We start from the raw sequence: 25,881 nt of genomic DNA on the forward strand, positions 1-25,881 counted from the left end.
ACTTTTGTCTAAAATAAAGTCTCTTCATATAATAATAAGATGAGAGATGCCTGAATAAAGTTCAGAAAAAAACTTAAAATAAAGACTTAAAATGAGTTGAATACCACTGGAACTATTAGAAACTACACACACACATACACACACACACTTGAGCATGAATTGGAGCATGGTGGAGCTGCGAGAGCATTTGGATAGAGTGAGAGTGGGTAGTACAGAGGGGCATTGTGCATCCTGGCACCAATTCAAACTCATCCACAAAGACACAGACGTAAAAAAACACACATTCAGATGTACAATTACAAACTGTGTTCAAGAGAGTCGTTTCAAACAAGCAGCGAGACGCACTGTACCAGTGATGCTCAAACAGACACCTGATACACACACACACACACACACACACACACACACACACACTTACAAAGTGCACAAGCAGACAGTCCGTTACATGCATTTATAAACTCTAACAGGAGTATTGTTGAAACCACATAAATCCACTCTGACTAATAGTGGTTCCACTGGTGCTGCAGCTTCTATTCAGATATGCACTATTTACACTACAAACAAAAAAACACCTCTATTTTTTTAAACTCACACCTGCCTGTCTCACAGCTAAATATTAAATACAACGAGTTCATTGATAACAAATCATTGAAGCCTGCACCAGTTAACTGCTAAAATGAAAAGTGGTCAGTATAAACTGTTAAACCATTGGAGACAAAAACCCTCATCCCACTAGATTAAATCAGTATGGAGGTTAATGGGGTTTAAGTGCATTTTTGAACTACTGAGTGATGATTGAACAGATTTTCCCCCGAAACACTAGATGAAGTCTTTTACTTAGTTCCCAATGGGAACCATTAAAGTTTAATTTGATCAAATGTAATGCAGCCTCTTAAAATAAAAGCCCTCATATTTAGTTTGAATTGAGCAAAAAGCAATCAGTTCGAAGGTGAAATTGATATTTATTAAAGCAAATGACCCCTTTTCTCTGCACAAGCTCATTTTTTCTGTGTTTGTCTTCTTTAATAACCAGCGATGACTGATTGAATGCGATACAGCGATCTGTCCAGTGGAATAGTTTTTGCTCTTTTGTCGTTTTGTCGGGGCTTCGGCTCATTAGCCTCTGGTAATTTTCACTGCTAGATAATTATGGCTTTCTATACTGAAAGCCATAATTGGGATTTGACTACCTTTTATTTTTTGCAATTCTTCACAGTGTTTTGTGCGATATCATACTTTTGTGCAGACATTTTTTTATGAAAAAAATGCTAAAAAGTCTTGATTCGAGTGTTTGTGTGTTACTGCTGACACTGATAATTTTGGGGTTGTATATTTGATTTTTGCTGTCAGTTTATTCCCCTTTCTATCCTGATACAACAAACAAACCACAACACATGAATGTGAATGAATATGGGACAACAGAAAAACAGCCGGTGACATCAGTATATTTCACACTTTATTTTCAGACCTTTCGATATTTATCAAATACCAATCATCAGCTGATATATCACTGGGCCCCTATGCAAACTCTTAACTGGCTGTGTAAAGACTATGACATGAATACTGAATACAGTGTTTCGGGATGATGTCGGTGTGTAATTTTGTGTATTGTTTCCCCAAAACACATTGAAGAACCAGTTTTGCATCGGTGTTGCAGATCAGGGCACTCTTTGTTTTTCAGACAGCAAAACGCTGCTTAATTCAGCTTCATGCCATGCAAGTTCGCAAACTAGACAAATTTATTTAACTCGCCTCATTTTAGAAGTTGTTCTGATTTTTAATACTGTAACAGCATGATAGCTTTACTAAAACCGCAATGCAGTTGTCACATTGGATTTAAAAAAAATTTCCCCCCAGCTGCTGGTGTCGACTTTGGTGTCACTCTCTGACATTAGAAACTTTTAATGAATAACTGCCCTCAGGGCTTTGGTGGTGGGGGAGGCAGTCCGGGGAGGGGGGCACAATCAGACTTTCATGAGATCATTTTATGTATAAAAGATCAGTCCCTGCTAGGCTGCTATTAATGATCTTTTCTGGTATTATTATTGAAAAAAAAAGTCCCCTCATCATTGTCACCAAGTAGTGCCTGTATAAACTTCCTCCTGATGTACAATACACTCTTAACTCCCAGCCCAAATAACATTTAACTGGTTCTTTTTTTTTCTCCAGCACTATTTTAATAACATTTCTGATATTTGCATAGCCCAGATGTTCTATTTTACCTGAACAGAGATTAATAACATAATAAGTAACCTCCCTCAACCTTGGTGAACTTACAATCCGAGATAACAACACTCTGGGGTTCCTTTTGGAGAAAAATATGCATTTACACACACATTGCTTGAAACTACTCTTACCCTAGATGTCTGAATTAAATGGATATGACTTAGGTTTGCTACAGCTGAGAATATTTTAAGTACACACCACAGTATGATTATGTCTGTAACTTTAGTTCCTTGTTAGGTGTTTCCTAGGATCATGGATCATGCCCTAATAACTTCAACAACACATTATTCATGTTATGTGGATATTGTCATTAAACTGAAACGATCCGATGAAGACGATAAGGTCTTGAAGGAGTCTATGAATGGATCATTTTAGCATTTTAGCTAGGCAGCATAATGTTGTTATAATATCTGATAAAGCGAACAACTTGCAGGGTCCTAATATGTGTCTGTGTGCCCAAATACCTGATCGTGTAAAAGAAATTCTGAGGCAAACGGACTTTCATGCATGATATTTAGGTATCATTGTGACGACTGACGCACTGAGCTAAACTTCCCAACCTCTACCCCTCCATCTTCCCCTCACAGGTGGCAAAGGACGTGTCCATCCGTCTCCACAGCCAGCTGGACAGTGTGGAGAAGAAGAGGAGTCGTCTTGAGCAGGAGAATGAGGAGCTGAGGGTCCGCCTGCAGGATCTGGAGATCGCTAAACAGGTCCTGCAGCAGGAGATTGACAAGGTAGGATCAAAACTTTGCATCTGAGTCAGGAGAGGCCAAGCTGGGTAGTTGGCCGACTGAACAGGGCTGTTAGATAGCATTAGTTGTGCACTACTACTACTAAACTGTCAGCATATCAATGTTACTACTATTTATAGCTTTGCTGGTATGTGTTTGTCTAGGCTGGAGCATTTCAAACAATAATCACCATATAGCTGTTGTCTTTCCAGCAGAAGCCATGTACTGAGAAACCATTTAAAAAAGGTTTGCCAGTTGAAGTAGATTACAAGACTACAAGTTAAGATGTGTGTTTGTTTAGGTTCAGACTTGACTAGAAATTTCATTTAAACACTGAGGTTCAGGCAGATCCCTATTTAGCCTGTCGTGGATTTGGGACCTTTGAAGAAAACTGTTTACTGTGCTCAGTTTGTCTTGAAGCCTCCAGAGAGTCTGTTCTTTTCTGGTGTTCACTTCCTTTCTGCCACTCGGCTGCAACTCAAGGGACTTTTTTGTTATACTAAGTGTAGCCAATAAAAACTGTAATGAAAAGGAAGAATAGAAACTGATGTCAGGACTCAGTGAAGTGAAAATAAACATAACAGAGTTGATGTTGCTGCCTTTTTTTTTTAATGGGAAAAAATACGAGTAAGTGTATTTGCACATAGATTTGGTCTGAGAGAAGCGTAATGTGAGTGAAAAGCAGAAAATGAGGCTACAGTTCTGCATCCAATTCTTCCCTCTTTCTGCTTATTGTCTCTTTTGCCAATGTCTAATGGTCTGATGGTCACGGCCTTGGCTCAGGACCAGGTCCCTGATGTGGGTCGGGTTGGGATGGATGGCTGGGTTCCTGGCAGGGGATCTGGGTCTGTCTGCTCTGGTCTGGCTGGACTGTGTGTTCCCTTGGTACAATTGGTCGTTTGCTGTTTGTGGATTGAAGGAAGATGGCTGGGTTTCATCACCCTTCACCTGGCTGTCTTTCAGATGAAGTGTAGTGGTGCATCCACTACAGATGATATACACATACGTACATTCTGAATAGCTGCTTCTTGTCTATTATATACATTTCCCCTTGTTTTTTCTCAGCTCCTGGAGGTATCTTGTACTACTGCTACAAGTTTGCAATATTGCACTATTTACCAGCCTCTGTTGAACTACCATTAAATACTACTATTAAACTGAAATGTGTGTAGCACTGTGAGAGTTCATGCCACTGTACAGATGTCAAAAAATCTTAGTTGAACTTCTCTAAAAAAATAAATTAAAAAAAAAGGTTCAGTGCAACTCTGCCAGGTGAGACTTCCACAAGTGGGGGGTGTTTAAAAATAGATGAACAGTTCTCAGTGAATTTCAAATAGCTTGCTTGCCATCCCCATCCCTAACATCCACAGTGATGGAGATGCAACACCCGAATAGCTCAATGATTTGATTTATATTTCCAGCCCTCACCAATGGTTTGATTTAAAGACTGGGCTTCCTTTGCATGAGTCTGTGGAATAGATTTTTATATTGTAGCAGTTTTAATTGGTAAAAGTGTTATTGGTTTGTTTAATATCCTGCAAATATGAGATTTTGTTTGAAATCTCATATTGCAGTTCGTGTTTTTCTTTACTGTACATTTTGAAGGCTTTTCCTTCAAAACACAGCAGCTCTCGAGTCATCTGAATAATGTAATGAGTCATAATGAAAAAATTCACAACCCTTTGTTTTCAGTTGTCAAAATGTCAGTTTTCCACAAAGCTTAATTGTTGGCCATTAGAAATGGATACAACCGGATGCTAATCTTGTTGCTATGAAATTTCTTCCCTTGTTATTTATACTGTCATTTTTTAAGCACAGGCTTTAATGTTTTACTTTTTACAATTAAAAGATCCTGATAGTTCCTGGTATTTGGAAGAAAGCTTTCATCCATCTAAAGCAAAATAGCCCATTGGCTATTGTATTATGTCACCAATCATACACTAAAGCAGAGCTACAAAGTCTCACCAAGTGGAAAGTACCATGGTTATTTCTCACCTAGCACAGCAGGCTGTTGACTGACTGGATGCCTGATGTGCTATAAACTAACATGGTTTCATAAGCCTTGTTTTGGGACTGCTGTGCAGAGTCATGCTAACCCTTCAGTGAAGGGAGTTCTTCACATAGCTGATGTGATTCAGAGAGCTGTGTTTGTGTGCATGTTCATCCACAAAGGAATGTCTCACTCATCTGTGTTTCACCTTCGACTGCACAGTACAAACACAAGAATTCAAGTACATCACAGAAAAGAGAGTGATAAGAGCGGCCGCCTTTCAGAGAGTGATAAAACATACACAGATATGCACAAAAAAATTATACGGTGAAGATAAACACACTGGACAGAAAGGGATTTAAGCACACAGACAGGAGTGCATGCAGTCAGTAAAGGCCTTGGTATTTCACAGCTGTAAATGAAGTTTGTGAATTATTGATTGTGTGGTGACTGCAGCCCACGGTCTGCACTGATATCGATATTCTTTAAAAAGAAGAGCTGTGCGGTGCACTGGCTAGACCTTTACTGTGCTGCTGCTGCTGCTGCTGCAGGCCATCAATACCAAACTGGAAACAGGAGGATTCGTTTCTGTAGAGTAACAGTTTTAATGATTTAGCTACATAAACAGAAATAATGTCAATTAGAAGCAGACAAACATGTAATTTGATTGTTACATCTCGTTTGAATTGTCAATATTCTTTTTTAGTTTTTGCTTTATATGTATCATGTGTTGCTATAAATGGTAAAAACTATACATTAGAGGTTGGACTTATAGGTAGGTTTCTGTATGCGCATGTTTTTGTATTATATTAATATAATAAAAACACATTTTTAGCAATCGTTGTCAATATGCTTATAGGCTGCTATCATTTTTTAGTTTGCCAGTTGCAGAGCGAAAAACAATGATAGAAACAAGCACCGCTGTTGCATGTGTGCTTTATATTATCATTGCCAAATCTTCTCTTATATGCTAGTCTTTGGCAGTTGTGTGTTAGCCTTAGGTACATTCACATTATTAGTTGCAGTATTTTACTTATATGTTTGTAACATATTAGTTTCACTGACCGCAAATGATGCCTCTTTTATGACATACTTAATACTTAATCACAGCAGGTTTGGATGGTGCACTAGTGTTATTATGTTAGCCTTCTCCATTTGGTAACTTGAAGGTCAAGATCTGCCATATTTTAGAAAACTATGTCAATTTTGATATAGGAAGCAATGTCATTTATGCATAGATATAGACTTCATTAATCCCACACTGAAGAATTCCAGATTATAATTTATTTTATTTATTAAGAGTGACAAATTTCTCAAACCCTTTGGTCCAAACCTCCAAATGTCAATTTGGGTTGAAAAGGCCACATCATAATATTTCCATCACTTTCATAATTACATACCGAAAAGCCTTGTCTTGATTCAAACTGTGCATTTTTGTGGACAAATGAAATCGTTCAGTTGATTTTTCTTGAATTTGTCTCCTATCTTATGTATTTTTAGAAAATGGTTCATGTAAAAGTTAAGTAAGAATTTTAATAGTTGCTAGAGTCTGACCGATGTAGGAGTTTGAAGACTGATACTGATACCAATAGTTTCTGATTTAAAACTCTGATATTACATGAGCCGATTTTTTTTTTAATCCAGATAAAACAAAAACATAAACAGATTTCCCCCAAATCTGTTACGCATAGTTTATTAGTATTATTATTATTTATTTATTATGTTGTGCCCAAATCTACTCAGCTCAGATGATTGTTGTGTTTGCGGCGTTCCCAATAGGGAAGTTTGCAGAGTGCTCTCTGGTGTAAAAATCAAGACTGAAATGAAAACTCACAGTATAAAGTGCCTTGAGACAACTGTTGTTATGATTTGGTTGCATATAAATAAACATGAAGTAAACCGAATTAAAAAAATCCTTTGAAGGGTCGGGTCCAGAAGGGCGCCCAGTGTAAAAACTGGAGCTAAAGCTAATATGCGGATGCATCCATTGTAAATGTAGGAATGGCTGATAGTTAATTATCAGCTGTTATAAATATCAATACTAATAGATCGGAAAATAGATAATATTGGTTGATATTATATTAAATCAGTTGCCTCTCTTCTACAGATGTATACGCACTGTTAGACAAACACGCGTAAAACACAATTAATTTAGTCAAACAAGCAGAAGGGCAATGTTTTCTCTCATTCATTTTCTCCACCCTTGTTTTCCTTTACCCTCATCCCTCTCTCACAGCCCGGCTCTCCCTTCCCCTCCTCCATTGCACCTCTGCTCTCCTCCTGCATCTCCCCATTTGTTATCACCTTCTATTCTTCCTGCCTCCCTCCCTCCCTTCCTCCTCTCCTGCTGCTCCCATAGAGACGCAGAGGAATGCTGATGCAGGGATTTCTTTTTCCATCTCTCTCCTCTTTCCCTTAAAATTTCTCCTCTGTCCAGCTCCTCCTGCTGCTCCTACTCAAGCCAGTCCGCCCCCTCTCCCTCCTTCATACCAAAGCCCTCATTCCCTCGCTCACTCATACCTCGCCTTTTTTGTCTTGTTTCCTCCCCTCCTCTGCTGCTGCAATCTTCCCTTCCCTCTCCAAAACCCATCGATCCATTCCAGCTGCTTGACCTTTGACAGAGGCAAGGTCAGATGTGATGAAGGGAGGAGTGGGTTAGAGTTATCGGATGTTAGGGAAGGATTGATTGAAGGAATGTAAGAAAGAAAAAAAAATCATGGTTAGAAAGACAATAAAGCTGAGGTTGCAAGAGACTCTGTCTTTTGAATACAAGCCAGCCTGTCATTCAACCAGAGACCTTCTTTCATTTTACTTTCCTTCACACTTTATTTACGTCTTCTTTGTAACAATCAACAGAACAAGCAGCTCTTGTTTCTGGTTAATACCATTTATGCTGTCTGGATGTTGTCGTTCAGTGAGCCACTGTATTCACTGTAAATAGGTACTATCATTATAATAACACCAATTTACTGAATTTTAGTGAGTTTCTGTTTCGCTTAGTGAAGGGCAAAGGTGAGACGGATGAGAAGAAATAAAAGGACACTGACCTTGTAATGCAGATATCAGCAGATCAACTTCTGATACTGCCTGGAAGTATTTTGCAGTAACAGCATATCTGTCTGTTGGTTTAGACGAAAGGAAAAAATCTAAAGTTTTGCCACCCTGGATAATACTCAGTTCTTTATTGGCTCTTTTTTTGATAAGGAATGTATCCATGTTGCAGTGCTGCTGTGCTCCTAGCACCAATCCAGAGCTGTCTTTGTTCACAGAGTGCAATACAAGCTGACCAAAAGAACACAGAAGCTCCCTTTCCAGCCATGGCCACTCTGCCCCAAGCTGCTTAAACACAAAGGAGCAACATAGAGCTGAAGGTGAAAGATGAAGAGGTAGACAGACGGAAGGGAGGTGAAACTGGGGGATACAAACAGCATAGTTCGTTTGTTGGTTGGTTGGCTGAACCTGTACATTGGAAGAAAAGAAGAAGACGTAAAACAAAGAAATTATGGAAGGAGGATAAAGAAGAAGAAATTAGGGCAAAAAATACTGACAGAAAGAGGAAAAAGGAGATGATGAGGAGGGGGAATATACCATGTGGGTGGGGTCTTGTAAGGAGGGCTGGCAGTGGAGGAGATAACAGCCTTAATTGGAAAAAAAATCCTCAGTGACTGGAGGGTGAAGAGAGAAATGTGGCATGTCATTTCTCTTTCTGGTGCTTGTTTTTATTCATTGTGCATTTCTCTCTCTCTTTCTTTCTGTAATTGTTTCTTCCTCAGATTTACCCACACACACCATTACCTCTCTGCATGGGTTTAAATCCCATGTTTCCCTTGAAGGTCATTCAGCAGGGATCATACTCCCTTTCTGTGAGAGTGTGTGTGTGTGTCTGCATATGTGCATATGAGGGTTTAGAACCTAGTTGATGATGGTAAGGGGACTTCTGTGTATATGGGGACCTACACATTTATATAGTTGATATGTTTTCTGTCTGGCTTAATGAAGGAGAAGCAGAGTGGTAAGTACTTCTAATCACAGCCTGTATGTTTCAGTCCTGCAGGGCTGTTTCCTTTTTGTTACTTTTAAATGCCCCTCTCCACTCACTCTCTCTAATTCCCCACTTACTGCTGAAGGAAACTGTTCCCTGTTATTCCTGTCTTTCAGGAAGTGCTGCCTATTGTTTGCAGCAAGTTGAGGGATGCGGGGCAGGGGTAGCCAGAGACTTTGGAGTGAGCTTTTGTGCCTGTATGTGAGTCGACGTGTTACTGGGGATGTATTTGTGTCAATACGGGCTTAATATCTTAAATTTTAGTGTTTTGTCTGAAGATAACCTGAAACACTTGTGGAAACAGTGAAGCACCCAGCAGCACTATATTAATAACACATGTTAGTCATTTTTAAAAATGTATTAATTTACTTTTCCATACCAAACAAGTCACGACACTCCATGTCAGGCCAACAGTGAAAGCTGTGTGTTGTCTTCAGGGACACAAGTGTTGTTAAATGGGTCAGAGCATCAAAGTGGTCCACATTTGAACTTATCTGGGTCAGAGTGATTGATTAAGGTGAAGATAGGCTTAGAGAAAAATCAGTCACATAACCCCACTTCACACCTGAAACAGGGTAGTGTGTGTATATGTGTGTGTGTACATGTTTAGACATCTTCGTGAGGACAGAAAATTGGCATACTGCTATATTTATGGGGACCAACAGTCACTTATGGAGATAAAGTTCCTGTCCCCATTAGCTTGAAGGGATTTTTGAGGCTCAAAATGTGGTTTTAGTGTCAGGTTTACAATTAGGTTATGGTTAGGCTAAGGGTCAGGGTTAGGCATTCATTTTTGATGGTCAGGGTTAGGGTAAGCGGCTAGGGAAAGCATTATGTCAATGAGATGTCCTCACTAAGATATGAAAACGAGTATGTGTATGTGACTTAAGGAAGACAATGAGATGAAGAAAAGTTTTGGTGAACACTTTCAAATAAAGAGTAAAATGATAGGCGATGACAGTCTTTCTGTGAGTGAGGAAACCTGTTTACAGTGTGTCAGGATGCTGCACGGCGTAACTGAGTTAGAGCATAACACAAGACTAGAGCGACATAAAGAGAAGCGGAGAGACTGAAAGTAAAAGGGAAGAGAGAGGAAGAGAATCAAAGTTCAGAGGAGTGACAGGTGAGAGAATGAGGCATGGAAAGAGATAATGGGAACAAAAGAGGGAATGGATTTAGATTGTGAATGGCAGATAAGACTGCTGTTTAAAAACGCGAACAAAAGCGAGTGATATCGTGAGAGAAGAAGAGAGGAAAAGTGGGACAGGGGAGACAACATAAAACATATTAAAAAAACATATAAAAAACAGAATCACTGCAGTCCAGGCACATGGGTTCAGGTGGCGTCAAACCCGTATATGAAATAATCTTCCACCATTCCGACTTCGCCTTGCACTTTCCATTATGGCAGTTGGTGCTTATGTACGGCAGTATTGCATAATTTTTATAACTGTAACTATACTGTACTGGACAAAAATGTGCTCTGTGAGGGCGTAAAGACCTTTTGTGCTACATGTTAAGAAATATCATCAAGGTGTTGATGTGCATAGGAATGGGTTGGATGAAATTAACATCGGGCTGGTGGATACTCAGAAAACACAACGCCTCTGGCCGTCACAGCTATTGGTGGGAAGAAGGCATAAAAAATGGATAAAAAGAGAAAGGAAGAGGAGACGAGGAAAGATAGGAGGGGGAATTTTGCCAGAAGGGTTTCTAGGTCGATGGGAACTTCAGTGGTACCAGTGGGACAGACAGAAGTCACACGCACAAATACACACAAACACACATACACAGAGAAAGAGAGTGATACATTTGTACTCATTCACATACACACACACATATACGTGTACTAGAATATAGAAAAATAGGAGAGCTGAATGTTCTCTGGGAACTCAAAGCCCTTATAGGCACACACACACACACACACACACACACACACACACACACACACACACACACACACACACACACACAGAAAGAACGAGAGAGCAGTACAAGGGCGAACAAAGAGTAATGGCCTGAATCACCGCTTCTCCCTGTATATCACACAGACATCCACAGCTGGGCGCTCCATACTGACTGAGGGATGAACACTTACACTGTGTTGTTTAAAGTTACTGACAGAATTATAGTAGTGCTAAAGGACTTCGCTAATTACATAATGCAGATAGGGTTTTTGCTCAACTATCAAGAATCATTATTATTATTATTATCATTATTATTATTAAAGCAACTTCTGTGTAAAACAGTGTGTTTCAGCATGCAGATTACACTGGATTACAAGGTATTACTCATGGTGGAGAATAATGTGACTGTAGGTCTCTTAAAAGCATTAGTTATCATAACCAGGAACAAGCACGTGCTTTGAAATGTTTGAAAAATCTCCCATTGTTTAACAGCCAAACGCTTTATAACTGCACGGCCTGTCATCATTCCCCCACCATCATCCAATCAATTTCAGATTAACTTTTTTGACAGTATCTCACTCGCTCGGGGGGAGATCAGAGCTAACATGACTTCGCCTCGCTTTGACGCTTTTATAAACCGATGATTAGCATTGTGTTCATCTCCGCCTGCGTGCTCCACCCCTTCTTTAGTGCCAATATTTGTGTTGCATTTTTCAACAGTGGAGCATCTTTTAGGGGCCCGTAGGGGGTGCAGAGGTAATTTCATGCCTCAGTAGATGTAACATGAGTCTGTCTGAAGATACCCCTGCGCACTGAAGGGCAGAGAGCTGGTCGAGTCACGGATTGAGACGCTGGGGTGCAATAACAGTGTAAACACTCAAGAGGGAAGGGGAAGAACAGAGGACTGGAGGGCAGAACGAAGGAGGGAGAGAGGGTGGATAAATGTCAGGACAAAAGAGGGAGGGGATGAATTTGTAGCTCCCGTTCACTGAGAGAAACCCCACAGGGGGCTCAAGCTGGAGGAGAACACCACAAACAGGCCAGTAATGCTTAAAGCGCATTTACATAGTTTTAGAATCCTAGATGATGTCTTCATAGTTCTCGTTTTGTTCAAAAATTTCACTTTGAGTCGGTTATTTAACTTAAATTAATAGATTGACAGAATAGTGATAGCCTGGCAGCTGTTCTCCGCTCAGCAGTGAGAGAAGAAACAAAGAACGGGAAAAAGGAGTCAGGAAAAGGCTGTTTTCTGACCTGTATTTCAGATCGGCTGAGTGCCTTTAAAAGCTGTTGTAAAATATCAGATAAGTGCTCACCTTTGACTTCAGGACACCTTTTTTCCTGTGCTAATGCATCACCAGAAAATGACCGCTGCATCACCTCATTCAGATGTATTCTGTACCTCTTCCAAACGTTACCAAAAGTTACAAAAGCAAAACAAAAAAAAAAAGTTTTGCAAAATGATCAAACCTTCGGGAACCACAAAGACGAGCGAAATCGTCATCCGTGAAAAAACACCAATATTGATGGTAGTATTTGACTCAGGCTGCTGGTTTATAGTCAGCAAGGACACAAGCAACTACAGCTCAAATATTAGAAAATGTCAAATATAATTATTATTATATTTTTCAGCAGAAGGTAAGTAGTTGAATGTTTCCCTGAGAGCAGCAGATGGTCACATTATTAAGAACAACAACTCTGTAAATATCAGAAGGTTAAATATCACTGTCACTCGCATAGAACAGCACTATTCATCTACTCAAACACTGTCACAGTAGAACCTATTTTATTACATATGCACATATTGATACTGGGCCTATGCTAACTGTGCTTTGGAAGTTCAAACAAATGCAGAAAACCCCAAAGTATCAAATGAAACACCTTTAAAGCCAATGTAGCTGTGCTGTCTCTCATGCTTTGATATCATTTATGTTCTATTTCATTTAAATCTAGTTTTCCTTGCTTTTTCCTAACCCTCTAAAGTCTAAGCCATGTGTGCTAACCCTAAGCCTAATCCCACACGCACTTTGGGATAGCAGCACCAAATTGTGCTTTGCAATGTCAAACTAAAACAAATACCCGAATCCCAAATATCGACTGAGAGGATCTAAAATATAACACTAAATGTAATCCTTGTCATAAAACACCTAAACAGCTTATGTGTTATTCGGAGTAAGATATACACACAAGACAGACAACATAAGCACGGGTATTTTGCTGGATTTAGTCTGTTTTTGTCGTGTAGGACTCTCAATAAATCCATATAACTGCACTGTTAGGATTACAAACCGGAACATAGTTTGGAGTCTGCACTTTCGACACACAGTGAAGCTGAGACTCAGCGAGGCTGCGTCTTGCTGCTTTGTCGTCTTAACTCATTCACTGCAATTGACGTCTATAGCCGTCAATTGCAGTGAATGAGTCAATGGGTTTAACTCATTCACTGCCAATGGCTGGCAGTGAATGAGTTAAATTGGTCACGTAATTTGGACTCCAAAGGGTTAGATTATGTCCAACATTTGGATATTTTCAGAAAGAATGAATGTTTTTTTACATATAAAAGTGGCCAAATTCCTGCTTAAATACTAAGAAACCGTTCAGGAATTCACCTTACATTTGTCTGTATGACATGTGGTTTATTATTTGGCCCCTACAACTGAAGAACAGTATGTAATAGTTAATGCGCTCATCTGTATGTATACAAAGGAAAAGCCAAATGAAATGAGGTGGGAGGTGAGACTGGAAGAATGAATAGGAAATAGCCTGCAGACAGCACACTGTACACAGACAGGACAAAGAATAGAGCAGGTGGATGATGGAGGGGAGGAGGGATGCTGCCTGTCTCGAACCCATTAAAAGGTTTCAAGCTGCTAAAGGCTGACTGGAGTGCAGATTATCTCACCTGTAGGGACGAACTGGGGTTGGCTGAAGAGGCTTCGCTCTGGTCTCTGGGGAGGACCATTGTATCTGGAAATGCAACACATTCACACCAACACACGCACACAAAGCAGGGTTTACTTGCTGTGTGTGCATTCTGTTGCGGTCGTATTTGTGTAGTGTTAGTGTGATGATTTATTGATTGTCTCATATAGGGGCTATATAGATCCAACGTTTCCCCCTGTGATTTCATTGTGCACTCTACTTTCCCATAAGTGCGAGTGTTTCCAACCACCTTTTTTAAATTTATGTAGAAGTCTACTTTTGGGAGTGTTAGCCGTCTAAATGTGCGTCGCATTAGACTGATGCCGAGCAGCTCTCAGTTCATGAATTACACATAAATTATGTGTCCTGATGTCAGTGGTAATTTGCTCAGCAGTGCGTTATGCTGCTACCGAACGCCGACTCTGCCGTCTGAGTACAGTTATAGGATGACTAAAGAAGCTGAAGGCATGTGTATGCATGAATCTATATCTGGTAGAGTTGTGAGTTTGGGATTTTGCTTCTAATTAAATGCCAAGTGTTGATTATTTTCACCTAACGGGACCGTTTTCACACATTTGGTGTGTAAGATGTGTTGACACGTTGCATGCGGAAAAGTACAGGTTGCTGAAGGCTCTTTAGCTTCCTATTGTGCATAATGATCGCTATCACACCATCATAGTTACTGGGAAACACATGAAGGGACAAACAGTGTAATATAAAATGAGTGAAAGTGCACAGACAAGCTGTTCGAGGCCAACGGGATGCCACTCTCACAACCACTGTCTAAACTGTCTTAGTTTAGCATATTGACAACCGGTGTACCACATCACCTCAGTGTGTAGATCTAATCTTTCACTGGAACAAAAGCAAAAATAGATAGTGGGATGTTTGCATGATTTACACCAATCCAGAATTTCTTTCCAAGGTTTTTCAGTCAGGAGTAAATCGGTTCACTTGGCAGGAAGTCAAAAGGTCTGGAGCTGTAAGAGCAGTATAAACTTTACCTGGAAATGTTGCAAAGTTGCCACATCCTAAAAGGCTGGATTATTTTTCACATTGCGTGTTTGTTCAATTTTTTTCTGTCAGGAAATGGATTAGACACAAAACCCGATTTCTCTGTGACATTTCAGAATTTTTCCAGCGTCACAGGAATAAAAACCTCTTTGAATAGCTGTTAATCTGCTCCACAGACCGTGCTGCAGCTTCAGCCTGTCTGTGGTTTTGCTGCTGGGATCTCAGTGTTCAGTAGATAAACTGGCTGGAGGTAGGCTAACTTGTGCAGAGCCGAATCGATAAAGGCATTTAAATTTTTAAAAGGGTAGAGTACCTTAAAATTTAATGGCATCACCCTTTGCTAAGTGAAAGACTGTGGTTTCTGATGAGCTCCTCTGTGGAAGAAGAACCAAAACACCCGATACGCTAGATTTCTTGTTCGGTAGTGCTGCAGCATGATCGTAGCTGAAGTCCAGTTGATATCCAGTCATAGTGAGGTTATTAATATGATTTAGAATGATTTTTAAAGCCCCTGTTTAAAAATAAATAAAAACAGATTGTGGTGATTTTCAAATAACTCAAATACTTCATGTAATTCATAATATTACAGACAACAGAATCTTAATATTAAAACTGAGGAGTGTGTAATACTGTAATAGATTACTTCATCACTTTGTAAGGATTTGATGACGAGCAGACCAGTCGCTGTAGCTTGAAACCCAAAAATTACTTATTTATCTCATTCCAAATAGTAGCAATGGGAAATTTTCCTAAATGCAAATGAGATCAAGAACAAGAAGTCAAGAAAATGTATATTTGTATTTACTCTTGGGGGGCATTTTTCACCTTTATCAGAGTGGGAGTAGTTAAAAGTAGGAATGAAAAGAAGGGGGCTGCTGCTGTGTGCCATACGATCGTCTGCTTGATCAGTGAACTAAACTGCCCATATATTTCATTTTTGTATCTTTATTGGTGTGGTCATCCATCTCTGCTGGTCTTTTAATGCACGTGTGATCCGTCCATAGTATACCTCAGCGTTCACCCATTGACAACTGCAGACTGCAGCCACTCTAAGCTAGACAAGCAGCTCGGAAAATGGAGAAATTGAATGTTTTGTATTAGCAGATGGCCCTCCAAGGGCCATGAATGAACAAAGATGGAACAAAAGCTCCAGTTTAAACCTTTTCGGCAGAAATCCACAGGCTTCTCAGTCCAACCCCCAGCGTCTGATTGACAGCTGGGGAATGCGGCGCAGAAACAAATGACAGACACGCAATAACCAAAACAAACATGGATTATGTAAAAATGTAGTAAAATGAGTCTGAGGTTTTCTTAGCTGCAAGGATGTGGCTCAAGATACAGTGTTTAAAGTGTTTATTGCCTGGGGCTGAGAGGTCCGTATAGTATCTATTGTATGATGAATGTGGAGGTTTGGTGCTGATGCATATAAATGGGAGGTCTGCTGGGTATTGACGTCGTTCAGCCGTGGCTGCGTGAAACCACAGCAAGGAGATTAACATGGCTGCACACATGCAGGTAGGGTTACAAGGGTGTGCGTCTCTTTTGTTCCTAAGATCCATCCATTCCCCCCCAAAACCTCCTCTCTATGCCCTTTCTTTCTCCCTCTTCTTCTCTTGCTGTTGTTTCCCTCCCTCTTTCTCCTCCCTTTCTTTCCACGTCTCCCCCCTTCTCTACATCGCCCTCTTCCTGCTTCCCGGGTGACATCATCACGGCGCTGCCAGGCCTTGTTGTGATGTGGAAGTGGAGACGTGGAAAATGAATAGCTGGCACCTCCCGCTGATGATAGTCTGGCTGCACCGCGGTTACTATGGCGACATAGCCTGTGTCATGTGTGTTGCTATGGTTACCCTGCTACCGTGATGTCCCACAGCAGCTGTAAGCCTGGCAGGGATAGCTCTGTACTCGGATTTGTGATTGTTTGCCATCAGAAATGCAGGACGATTATAAGACCAGAATTTTCTTTAATATAAAATGATTAATTAGAGAGAATAAAAGGTTTTTCCATTTAAATTGATGATGTTTGTTTAATGTGTTTTTAACAAAGTGGTTTGTTAAAAACACATGGTCTTCCCACAGTCAATAGACTTATGTATTACTACTCAACTGCACAGTTCCGCAGAGCGAAGCATCCATCTACTCATGACGCGAGGGCCTTGAAAGTGACATCCAGCAAGATGTAAACAGTTTTAGCATCTCCAAATTAGCTAGCTTCATTTGACTGGTGGATGTAGATGGGAGAAAAAACATGTTTCTGAAATTTTCACATGAAGGTCAAACGTTGTGCATTTTATCTATTTATTTATTTAATTTATTTATTTTCAGTCACCTGGTCACGAATTGCTGAGTTTTCCTAAATATATTTCTGCCATGGAAAGTGAAGTTTGAAGTTCCCTGATTATACTCAGAGAAGGCAGACAATCAGTATCTCCAGTACTGCTTAATGCACACCAAAATCGTCTTTGATCTGACTTTGATCTTAGGTGATCTAGACCAGTGAAAGAAGTTTAACTACACCATTAAAATCCATGAGATATCTCAATATAAGAAAAAGAAGTGCAATTTCAACCATACACATCAGTTCTTTTTCTTTAAATTTCGCTCAGTGTTTGACTCCCATAGTGAAACACCTCACTCTGTTATCAAAGAGCCAGGGATTATCTTAAGTAACCCAAAGTTTTTCTACAAGATAAAGAAGTAAAAGAAATATGTAAGCACGACTCTTTGGGCTTAAAATTACAGAAAGAGTTGTAATAGCTCATTCCATAGGCTGTCCTGTCAATAAAAAAATGTTAATTCACTGAAAACGTTTTTGTTTGTTTTGTTTTTTCCCATAGACCCATTGTAAAAAAAAAAAAAAAGGGAATGAAAGAAAGAAAAAGAAAAAAAAGAAAGAAATGTGAAAATACAGTAAAAAGTCCAAAGCTGTCCATGGGCCAGGTTTTAGCCTTTTGCTGAGCCAATCCTGGAACCCAGGCCTTATGTTTGACACTCCTGATCTAGATGAATTGACTTTGATTTTTTTTTAAACAAGCAGACTTTTTAATATTTTCCATAAGAGCTGTTTTTCGTTAAATATTTGTGATCCATCAAAACTGGGATCACAGCTGTGGAGGAATATTCATGGGCTGTTTGACTTTTCCTTGAACTCTCTGATTGGTGATAACAGCTGTGGGATACAGTTAAAAACAACTCAAAGGAATTTGTTTTCAGTAGTAGTTAAAGAATCAAATAGTAATTTTTCATTTTTTTTGTTAACTTTGTGGTTAAAATGTTTTCTGTATATCTGTATTTCCAACATGTGTCATCAGGTTGTTGGAACATCACAGCATTTCTTCCCCAGTTCTCTGCTCATTATTGGCCGCTCCCTGCAGTGACATCTTGATAAAGAAACTTGAGCTGCCGCCTCGGGGCTGTTATAAAGCGATGAGTTACATGATCTAAAAAGGATCTTCTAACATGTCTCTTCGTAGTATCTCAGTGTCAGGATTTCATAGTAAGGCTGTGTTGCATAATTCACAGTCACACACACTTGCTCATTTAGATCAGTGCTGATGTCTCGTGTTTTGACGGTTGGTACGCTCCTCACTGACTCTCCTCTTTACTACTTTGTTTTTTAAACCTTCATTTCTACTCTTCTGCTTTTTCTCCTTCCTGACATTTCCACCTTTATTTTTTATTTTATTTTTTTTGGTGTACTTTATTGGTCCCCGTGGGGAAAATTTAAATTAAATTTAGAACATTAAATTATGTTCTTAATTCTTTAAATTAAGAACATAAATAATTGGGGTTAAAGTGCAAAGTACTTGAGATCCATGGCATTCATGGACTCAGTCTCACTTTGACCATAAGTAGAAAGCTCATGTAGTTTTTCTGCTGTCTGCATTGATTTGAGACGTCTTTACTACTTAGTTTTTCCAGCCACAAATTATGCAGTCTGTTCATATCATGAAGGTCCTCATGAGCAGAAACATTTTTATCCGTCAGCTTGCCAAGTTTGGTTTAAAAAGTGAGAATAAATCTGAACCTGCTGTGTTTGTTGGTGTAAGTGTGTCTTACCCGGGAGTGGATCGATGCTGATTATATTCAAAGACATTTATCACCATCTAAAACCTCCTTGAGTGCCTCACTGACTGTGGCAGGAGTAATTTGAATATTATAACCTCTTTCTCCAAACAGGCTGCAGCATAATATTGTTTCTTTGTGATAATTAAATCGTCTCCCAAGCAATTCCTCAAACCGCATACGAATTCTGAAATGAATGTTTGTAATATTTGCCTTCCTTAAAGCAGAAGCACACAGCTTTGTTTAATGCTGTTTTTGTCTCAAGTGCATTTTGTTCTTGTGTGCTGTGTAAAGCCAGTAAAAGTCAAATAATAAAGCATCCAAACAGACAACTATGGGCATATTCATAGTTTTCACTTGACAGCTCCTTGGGGCAAAACAAGTCTTTCTTGGCTGCCTGCGAATGATTTTTATCAGGTTTGTGTAGCTCAATAATAAAACCAATGTTTCATATCAAAGAGACTTTATCAACAGATAGTTTGCTCACTTGTAACAGATATGGATCTGCTAATGCACAAGTCCATTAGCTGTTCAACTCAATCAGTTCCTGTTTGCTCCTATGTTAACCCATCTCCATAACGATTAATAAAAGTTTTCGTCTAATTGAAGGCGCTTAAAAAAACCTAATATGTGAACAATGAGTTGAGACTAACAGTTTGCATTCTACCCTGTGCTTTTGTCATGCATAAAAAATAAGTAATGGCTTAATGTAAGAAAAAGATGAGGCAGTATTATTGTTCTGCAATACTATCTTTCTCATGTTTATTTCACTGTGAAAGGTTTGACTAATTCACTTGTAGCATGGCGGAAAGCCTTACCCAATCACCCAAGTGCACAGACAATGTCTAATAAGGCAGAATGGAGCGGTGGGTATCTGGAGCTCGCCTGAGCAGAGAAGAGAAACTCTAATGTAATCACACACTCACTGACTGCCCGAAAGAGAAAGAGAAATAGAGGGATTATTATGTGATGACCCAACTGGTGGTATAGGGGCTGATTGTGCAACAGCAAGAAGGGAAAAGTGACTCCAAGGGTTGCTGTGTTAAGAACTATGACAGAGATGGGAGGGGAGGGGAGAAAGAGGTGAGGAAAAAGAGGTCAGTAAAAGGAAAAGATGAAAAGAAGAAAGAAATGACTGTAGCTGCATGACTTGACTTAGCAAAGCAGGCAGACAGGGCTGTGTAAGCATGTATAAGCATCCAATATGTGCTGTGTGAGTAGTGTGCGTCAGATTAAATTTCCAGCAGCGATATTTGTTCCTGCATTCTCACTGATTCTGTACAACAGACTTCACGTTACGTCTGTTAGCAAAGTGAAATAGCTGGGCTAAAGTATTAGATGTACAAGCTTGTCACCCTGATATCGAATACATATCAGGAAATCGATTTTACCTTCTTTTCTTCTGTGCTTTCTTTCTTTCTTTCTTTTTTAGAAAAAGGGCAGTCTGAAGCTTGTGTCTGCTCTGACATTCAGCAAACGTTTGTGGGTTTCTTAAATGTTATTGTGAAAGTGTGAGGGGGGAAAAAGAAAGAGTTCTTTGTGTGCTCCGCCATGTGACATCAATGCTAGAAGCAGAACTATTAGAAGTGTTTGTTTTAGCGAGCGCAGATTTAGATCTAAACAAAGCGTTTTACCAAAAGACGCTCCTGGTGTCTTCAACCGTGAAAAAAATGACAGAGGCAAAGGTGATCCAGAGAATTGGTATTTGTAAGCAGCCATTGGACAGTTTTATTGCATTTTAGTTTCCAGGTGACCAGGTGGGAATGGAAAGTTTGATGCGGTTATTGTAAAAGGACTGAGCAGTTCTCAAAAAGAAACCTGAACCGAATAAGTTATTTGTGAAATGTTGCACAACACCAGCTGATATGTGACAGAGGCTACGATCTGTCCTCAGAGTTTTAAAATAACAGTATATTAATGAAGCTATTAGCACCTTCTTAATACCTTGCCAAAAATACTCAGTGATGATCTGTTGCTTTTTTCAGAGTTAAGTTACTTTTGGCGGAGGGTGGGAGGGTTTCTCCAGGTTCAAATCCACCATCTGGCTGGGGGCCTTTCTGTGAGGAGTTTGCATGTTCTATCCAGGTACCGCAGCTTCCTAATACATTTGTGGGGTTGGGTTAATTGGAGATTCCAAGTTGGCGTCCATCTCTATGTGTTGGCCCTGTGATGGACAGGCTACCTGGTTAACCCTGCCTTTCGCTCTTTGCTAGCTGTGATAGGCTGATGACTGGGAGTTACTTTTGTCATTTTTTGAGCTGATTGGAAGCAAAATGAATGAGGATGTGGAAAGCACATAAAGTACTGCTAAAAAGACTTTGACATGAATCTGGATGTCAACAGAGAAAATAAAGGAAAAGTAAAAAATATGAATAATACAAGGTAGGGATGAAATGAAGCCAGGATGAGTGTGGGAACACAAATAGGTGGAGTTTGGAGAAGAAAGTCAAGAAAACAGAAATGTGGTGATGGAAATGTAAATAAGGTGGTGTATAGGAAATAATAGAGAGGTGTTTGAGGAGTGGAGGAGAGACATGTTCAGTGGAGTAGGTGACTGTGTAATCCCACAGTAAAGGAGATTTATCTTCGTGCCTTTGCATGATGGCAGAGGACACCAGTGGACCATTAAAGAGTGCATGGTTTCATCAGCTGATCATGATCACGTGACCACACTGTGGGTTTTAGCCTTCAGAGCACTTTAATAAAAAGTAAGGAGGCTCTGATTTTTTATGTTAGAGCAGTTAATTACATGATTGCTGTTTTTTATCATCACATGTCCATTAAAAAACAAAATGTACTTGCACAGAGCTTTGTGTTTAGGAAACTGTAGGTTATAAAATTGACACTTTCAAAGGCTGGCATGAATTTGGTCATTTATTTTGCAGCAAGAAAGCAGGGGAGCTTAATGTTTAGACTGTCATTAGATCAATAACCAGTACAGTATGCAATTAAAGGTTATCAAATGCAGAAAATGTAAACAGAAAGGCATAAACTGAGTATGCTGACTGAGATAGTTACCGGTATGTTAGGAGAAAAATACAGAATTTCTTTGAAACATGAGCGAAAAACCTGGACCAACATATCTAAATCCTTTCAACAAGGAATAAAGAAAGAGTGCGACTCAGGTTTGCTCCCTGGCACTTTTCTCTAAGATTTGTCGGATGGACTTCAAAAACATTTTAGACGATCCCTCCTTGAAGCTGTGCAGGTTTGCCAGGAAGTGAAATTGTCTGACGTAGCTTTAAATATGAAAGGGATCCTTTGAAAGTGTCCTCTTGCCAAGGTCAGTTTACTGCAGGTTTGTCCTCTCCTACAGAACAGAGCATATGCCGTCCAGAATGGCTGGATTCAGCTGCGTTTCCCTGATTGTCTCATGTCATCGGGGTTAGCTATTAGCCCACATATTGCAGGGAATTATGAGATTGCTGCAGTCCACAAGGCCAGACCATCACTGTTTAAATGGCTAATATTCACTCTGTTATGGCTCATTAACCTGAACCCTGAAGCTTGCTGCGGAGAATCACTTTCTGTCTCAAAGGCAGTCTTGTTATATGAGCGTCCAGGCTGAGGAGGCAGTTATTGTTAATATGTGCAAAACTAACTAAAACCTGTTGAGGAGTCATCCGCTTATTTATTATTTCAGACTTATTATAAATGGTCTAATGGTCTGCTTCCAAATTAGGCTCTGGGTGCTCTCATAAATAGATTTCTTCATAATTAGTGGGGGGGAAATTGCCCACAGCAAAACTACAAGCCCGGACTTAAACCCTGTGTGATTATAATTTGACAGAAAGTGGATTATTAAACTCCCACTGCTGAAGGTTTCTGACAGTGTAATGTTCATGTGAGGATGCTGCTGGGCACAACAGAGAGGAGACAAATCCGTGTTGCCACTATGAGACACTTCCTGTGAAAGACCTGAAATCTGTGGGAGAATGAGGCAACACCAGAGATGGGAGCTGACCTGCTCCTGACCCCGAAAGCCAATTTAAGCCGACCCAGGAAACAAGTCAGTCATGTAGCTGCTTTGATACAAGCACACCGTTTAAATTCAGCTGTGTAGGGGCGGGCATATCTAAGGGCTGTAGTTAAGACAATACATAGGTGAGTGTACCAATTGTTTTTCCCGGCTTACTGTATATAATGTGAATCAGCATGACATTGCTTCAAATGCTCGTATGCTGAGAAGACTTGGACACATTGACTGTATCAGTACTGTGGTTTGAGCCTTTTGTAGCTGAAATATAACGTGTGGGGAGAAAAGCCTGTAAAACCCTTTTTAGGGCTGAAGTAACCAAACTTCTCATTAATAATAAATTAATAAAGTCATTCATTAGAATAGAGACTTGTTCTTCTTGGCACCAAATAACCATCCAGGGGCATTACCAAGATGACTGTTGAGTGTCAAGACACAGAGTCTGAGACCTAAGGTGCTGTGCAATGCTAAATGTAAAATGCTGTAGGGTAAACAGTCCAATATAGATGACAAACATATAGGCTGCGTCTTTACCCACACCATGCCATAAGATCTTAGGTCACTGGATGTCTATTTCACGCTCTTTTGTCTTTATTATGGACTGGTTCGTATACTGTGCCAGTCTACCTGAGCACTCCCAGCGCTTTATTAACCTAATGAAAGTTAGATGTGGTTAATCAGTGACGCTGGTGTCAGGATTTCCAAGCATTTGCTAAAATGCTTGGAAACTCTTCGAGTTATCTTTGGGTACTTTGAACAATCTGGTGATTGCCTCTGTAGGTTGCAGGAGGTTCAGTAAGGCACGTTTGTGTTGTTCTGTCAAACAGAGGTCAAAAATGCATTTCTTCCCAGCTGGTCTCCGTGTAGATTTGATCGAAGCGGTGAAGCAGAGCTAAGTGGTTCAGCGCGGATGTGTATATGTGTGCATGCGCGTTTTCCTCTCCTGGGTGTGCATCTGCCAGAGGCTCCACCAGCTTAATTTATTACAGCCAGACAGAGAAAAGCACAGCAGCCCTTAAATGTAACATGTGGGTCGAAGACTTTGGTATTAGGAACCATCGATTTATATGAGATTGGATGGATTTTTGTGGGTTAGCAAAAGATTGAAAGATCCTTTCACTGTTAAACTTTGGGATCAGAAATAGAAACATTGTTATCTGCCATCATTGCTAGAGATTTGTACTTTTGTGTACTAATTCTTTTTTGTTTTTTAATTTACATTTGCTTGTTTTAACTAACTTAATTTTTCTTTTTGAATTTGTTCCAGGGGTGCAAGATGCAAAATGCCATAAACACTCAGCAGCTTTGTTTTTGCAGGAATATAACCAGAATACAACCAGTCGGCAGTCAGCTTTCAACAATCGACATTTAACCCCTGTGTGAAATAAAGAAGCATTCTGAAAGATATTTTTAAATGATTGTGATTGTAAATTATAATGTAGTGTAGTGACGATCTGATAAGCTCTCTGAACTAATTTGATGATATTTTGTTTTCTCCAAGTCTGCCCTTTTTGTTCTGTCTGTCCTTCTCGTCGCCTTTCCCTGCCTTCATTTACCTTTCTTCTCTACCTCTCCTTGTAATTTATGACGCACTAAAGTTTATTGTCCCGTGGGCAAAATCTGCTTTGGAGACAGTAACAGCCACGCGATAAAAACAGCTCCACATTGATGCCCTCCGTGTTCATTAGCGTTGCTCATCTCCTGTCGAGGGTGACAGTCACATCCCAAGTCCTTGTAGCAGGTCATCAGGGTCGATAAACTGTGCTAAAAACTCGTTCTCTAACTCACAGCTAACGACTGAATGCTTGTTTGGGTGTGGTTGCGTGCATCTGTGCGAGTTACATTAGCCACAATAATCAGGTCACAGGAGCCGGTAACTGGGTTGAATAAGCTCACACTGTGCCATGTGGAGAAGACTTGTTTTTCCTATTAGCTGCTAATGTTTGTGATGTAATTATAAATGCCACATCAGTCATTGTTAATAACGCACACAGGAATAATTCAGGCTTTATTTCTGCGATTTGCATTACTCCTGAAAGACGGAAGAAGCTGAGTAAAGTGAGTGGGAAGAGTGAGAAGAGCCAGTCCTGCACCCAGCATGTGAGTCTACATCCACTCCAGAACACTGGAAGGCTGGAAGATGTATGCAGTGGTAATAATGAGGAATTACATTTTTCCCCTAATGCACGAAAGCATGAAAGAAGAAGAAGATCTAACTTTAAAAGTAGCTTCCTGGATACTAAATATGCACGGTATGAACACATGCAGTTTTTTTTTCCTCGCATAAGCAGTTATTACTGGTGGACAAGACAAGGTCACAACATTTCTTTCTCCTCAGAAAGTGAGGCTAAGGCTCCAATCAGCCTGTCATATCCTGTTTGATTTCCTGTCACAGCAACTGATTGCCTGGATTTGCGGGACCCTGATGGAAGGAGACGGAGATAAGAAAAAATAGATGAGGGGAGCGAACGGCGAGGCTAGGAGACGAGTGGTGTGTTTAATGTCTGTCGACAAACACAGGAAATCTCTGACAGTTAAGGGAAGATATGTTTCAGCTGGTATGAGAGCACGCCTCAAGTGTTTTGCAGCTTCATTATGCGTTAGCTCAGTTATCAGGATGTTAATTAAATCTAATGAACAGTTCAACCCAGACAAACACCGGGGACAGGTTATTTAAGGCTCATGGTGCAGATATATTCTTGAATGTCAAATGAAATTATAACCCCAGTAGGAGTGGTCAACGTTAGAAGGCATTAAATCCTAATTTGCTCTGCTCTGATCTGGTTTTGCGCTTGTTTCTCACTGGCATTGAAATTAAAACAGAAGGTATTGCTCTATTTATTATTTATGAATAAAAGTCTTTGAATTTTGAATAGTCTTGATGGAATTAAACCAGGTATCTCGAAATCTGGACAGATTGAGTTTTTCCCTGTTTTACAATAACTCAGAAAGCCTGTGTATAATCTCAGCACTGTCCTCTTTTGGTAATCGCGCTGATACCACTTTTG

General features: G+C 39.9%; 1 protein-coding gene across 2 annotated transcripts in view; it reads left to right on the forward strand.

Moving 5' to 3' along the window:
* The window catches only part of mtcl2 (microtubule crosslinking factor 2), an 80,060-nt gene that overhangs the window by 15,775 nt on the left and 38,404 nt on the right, over positions 1-25,881 (forward strand). For both annotated transcript variants that reach the window (XM_005730718.1, XM_005730719.1), the window contains exon 4: positions 2,814-2,963. In XM_005730718.1, the coding sequence (XP_005730775.1) occupies positions 2,814-2,963 (150 nt within the window). The remainder of the gene's footprint in view (positions 1-2,813; positions 2,964-25,881) is intronic.

Source organism: Pundamilia nyererei, unplaced genomic scaffold, assembly GCF_000239375.1.
Source record: "Pundamilia nyererei isolate P.nyererei 1_Seehausen unplaced genomic scaffold, PunNye1.0 scaffold00039, whole genome shotgun sequence".
In the NCBI taxonomy this organism is placed as follows: Eukaryota; Metazoa; Chordata; class Actinopteri; order Cichliformes; family Cichlidae; genus Pundamilia; species Pundamilia nyererei.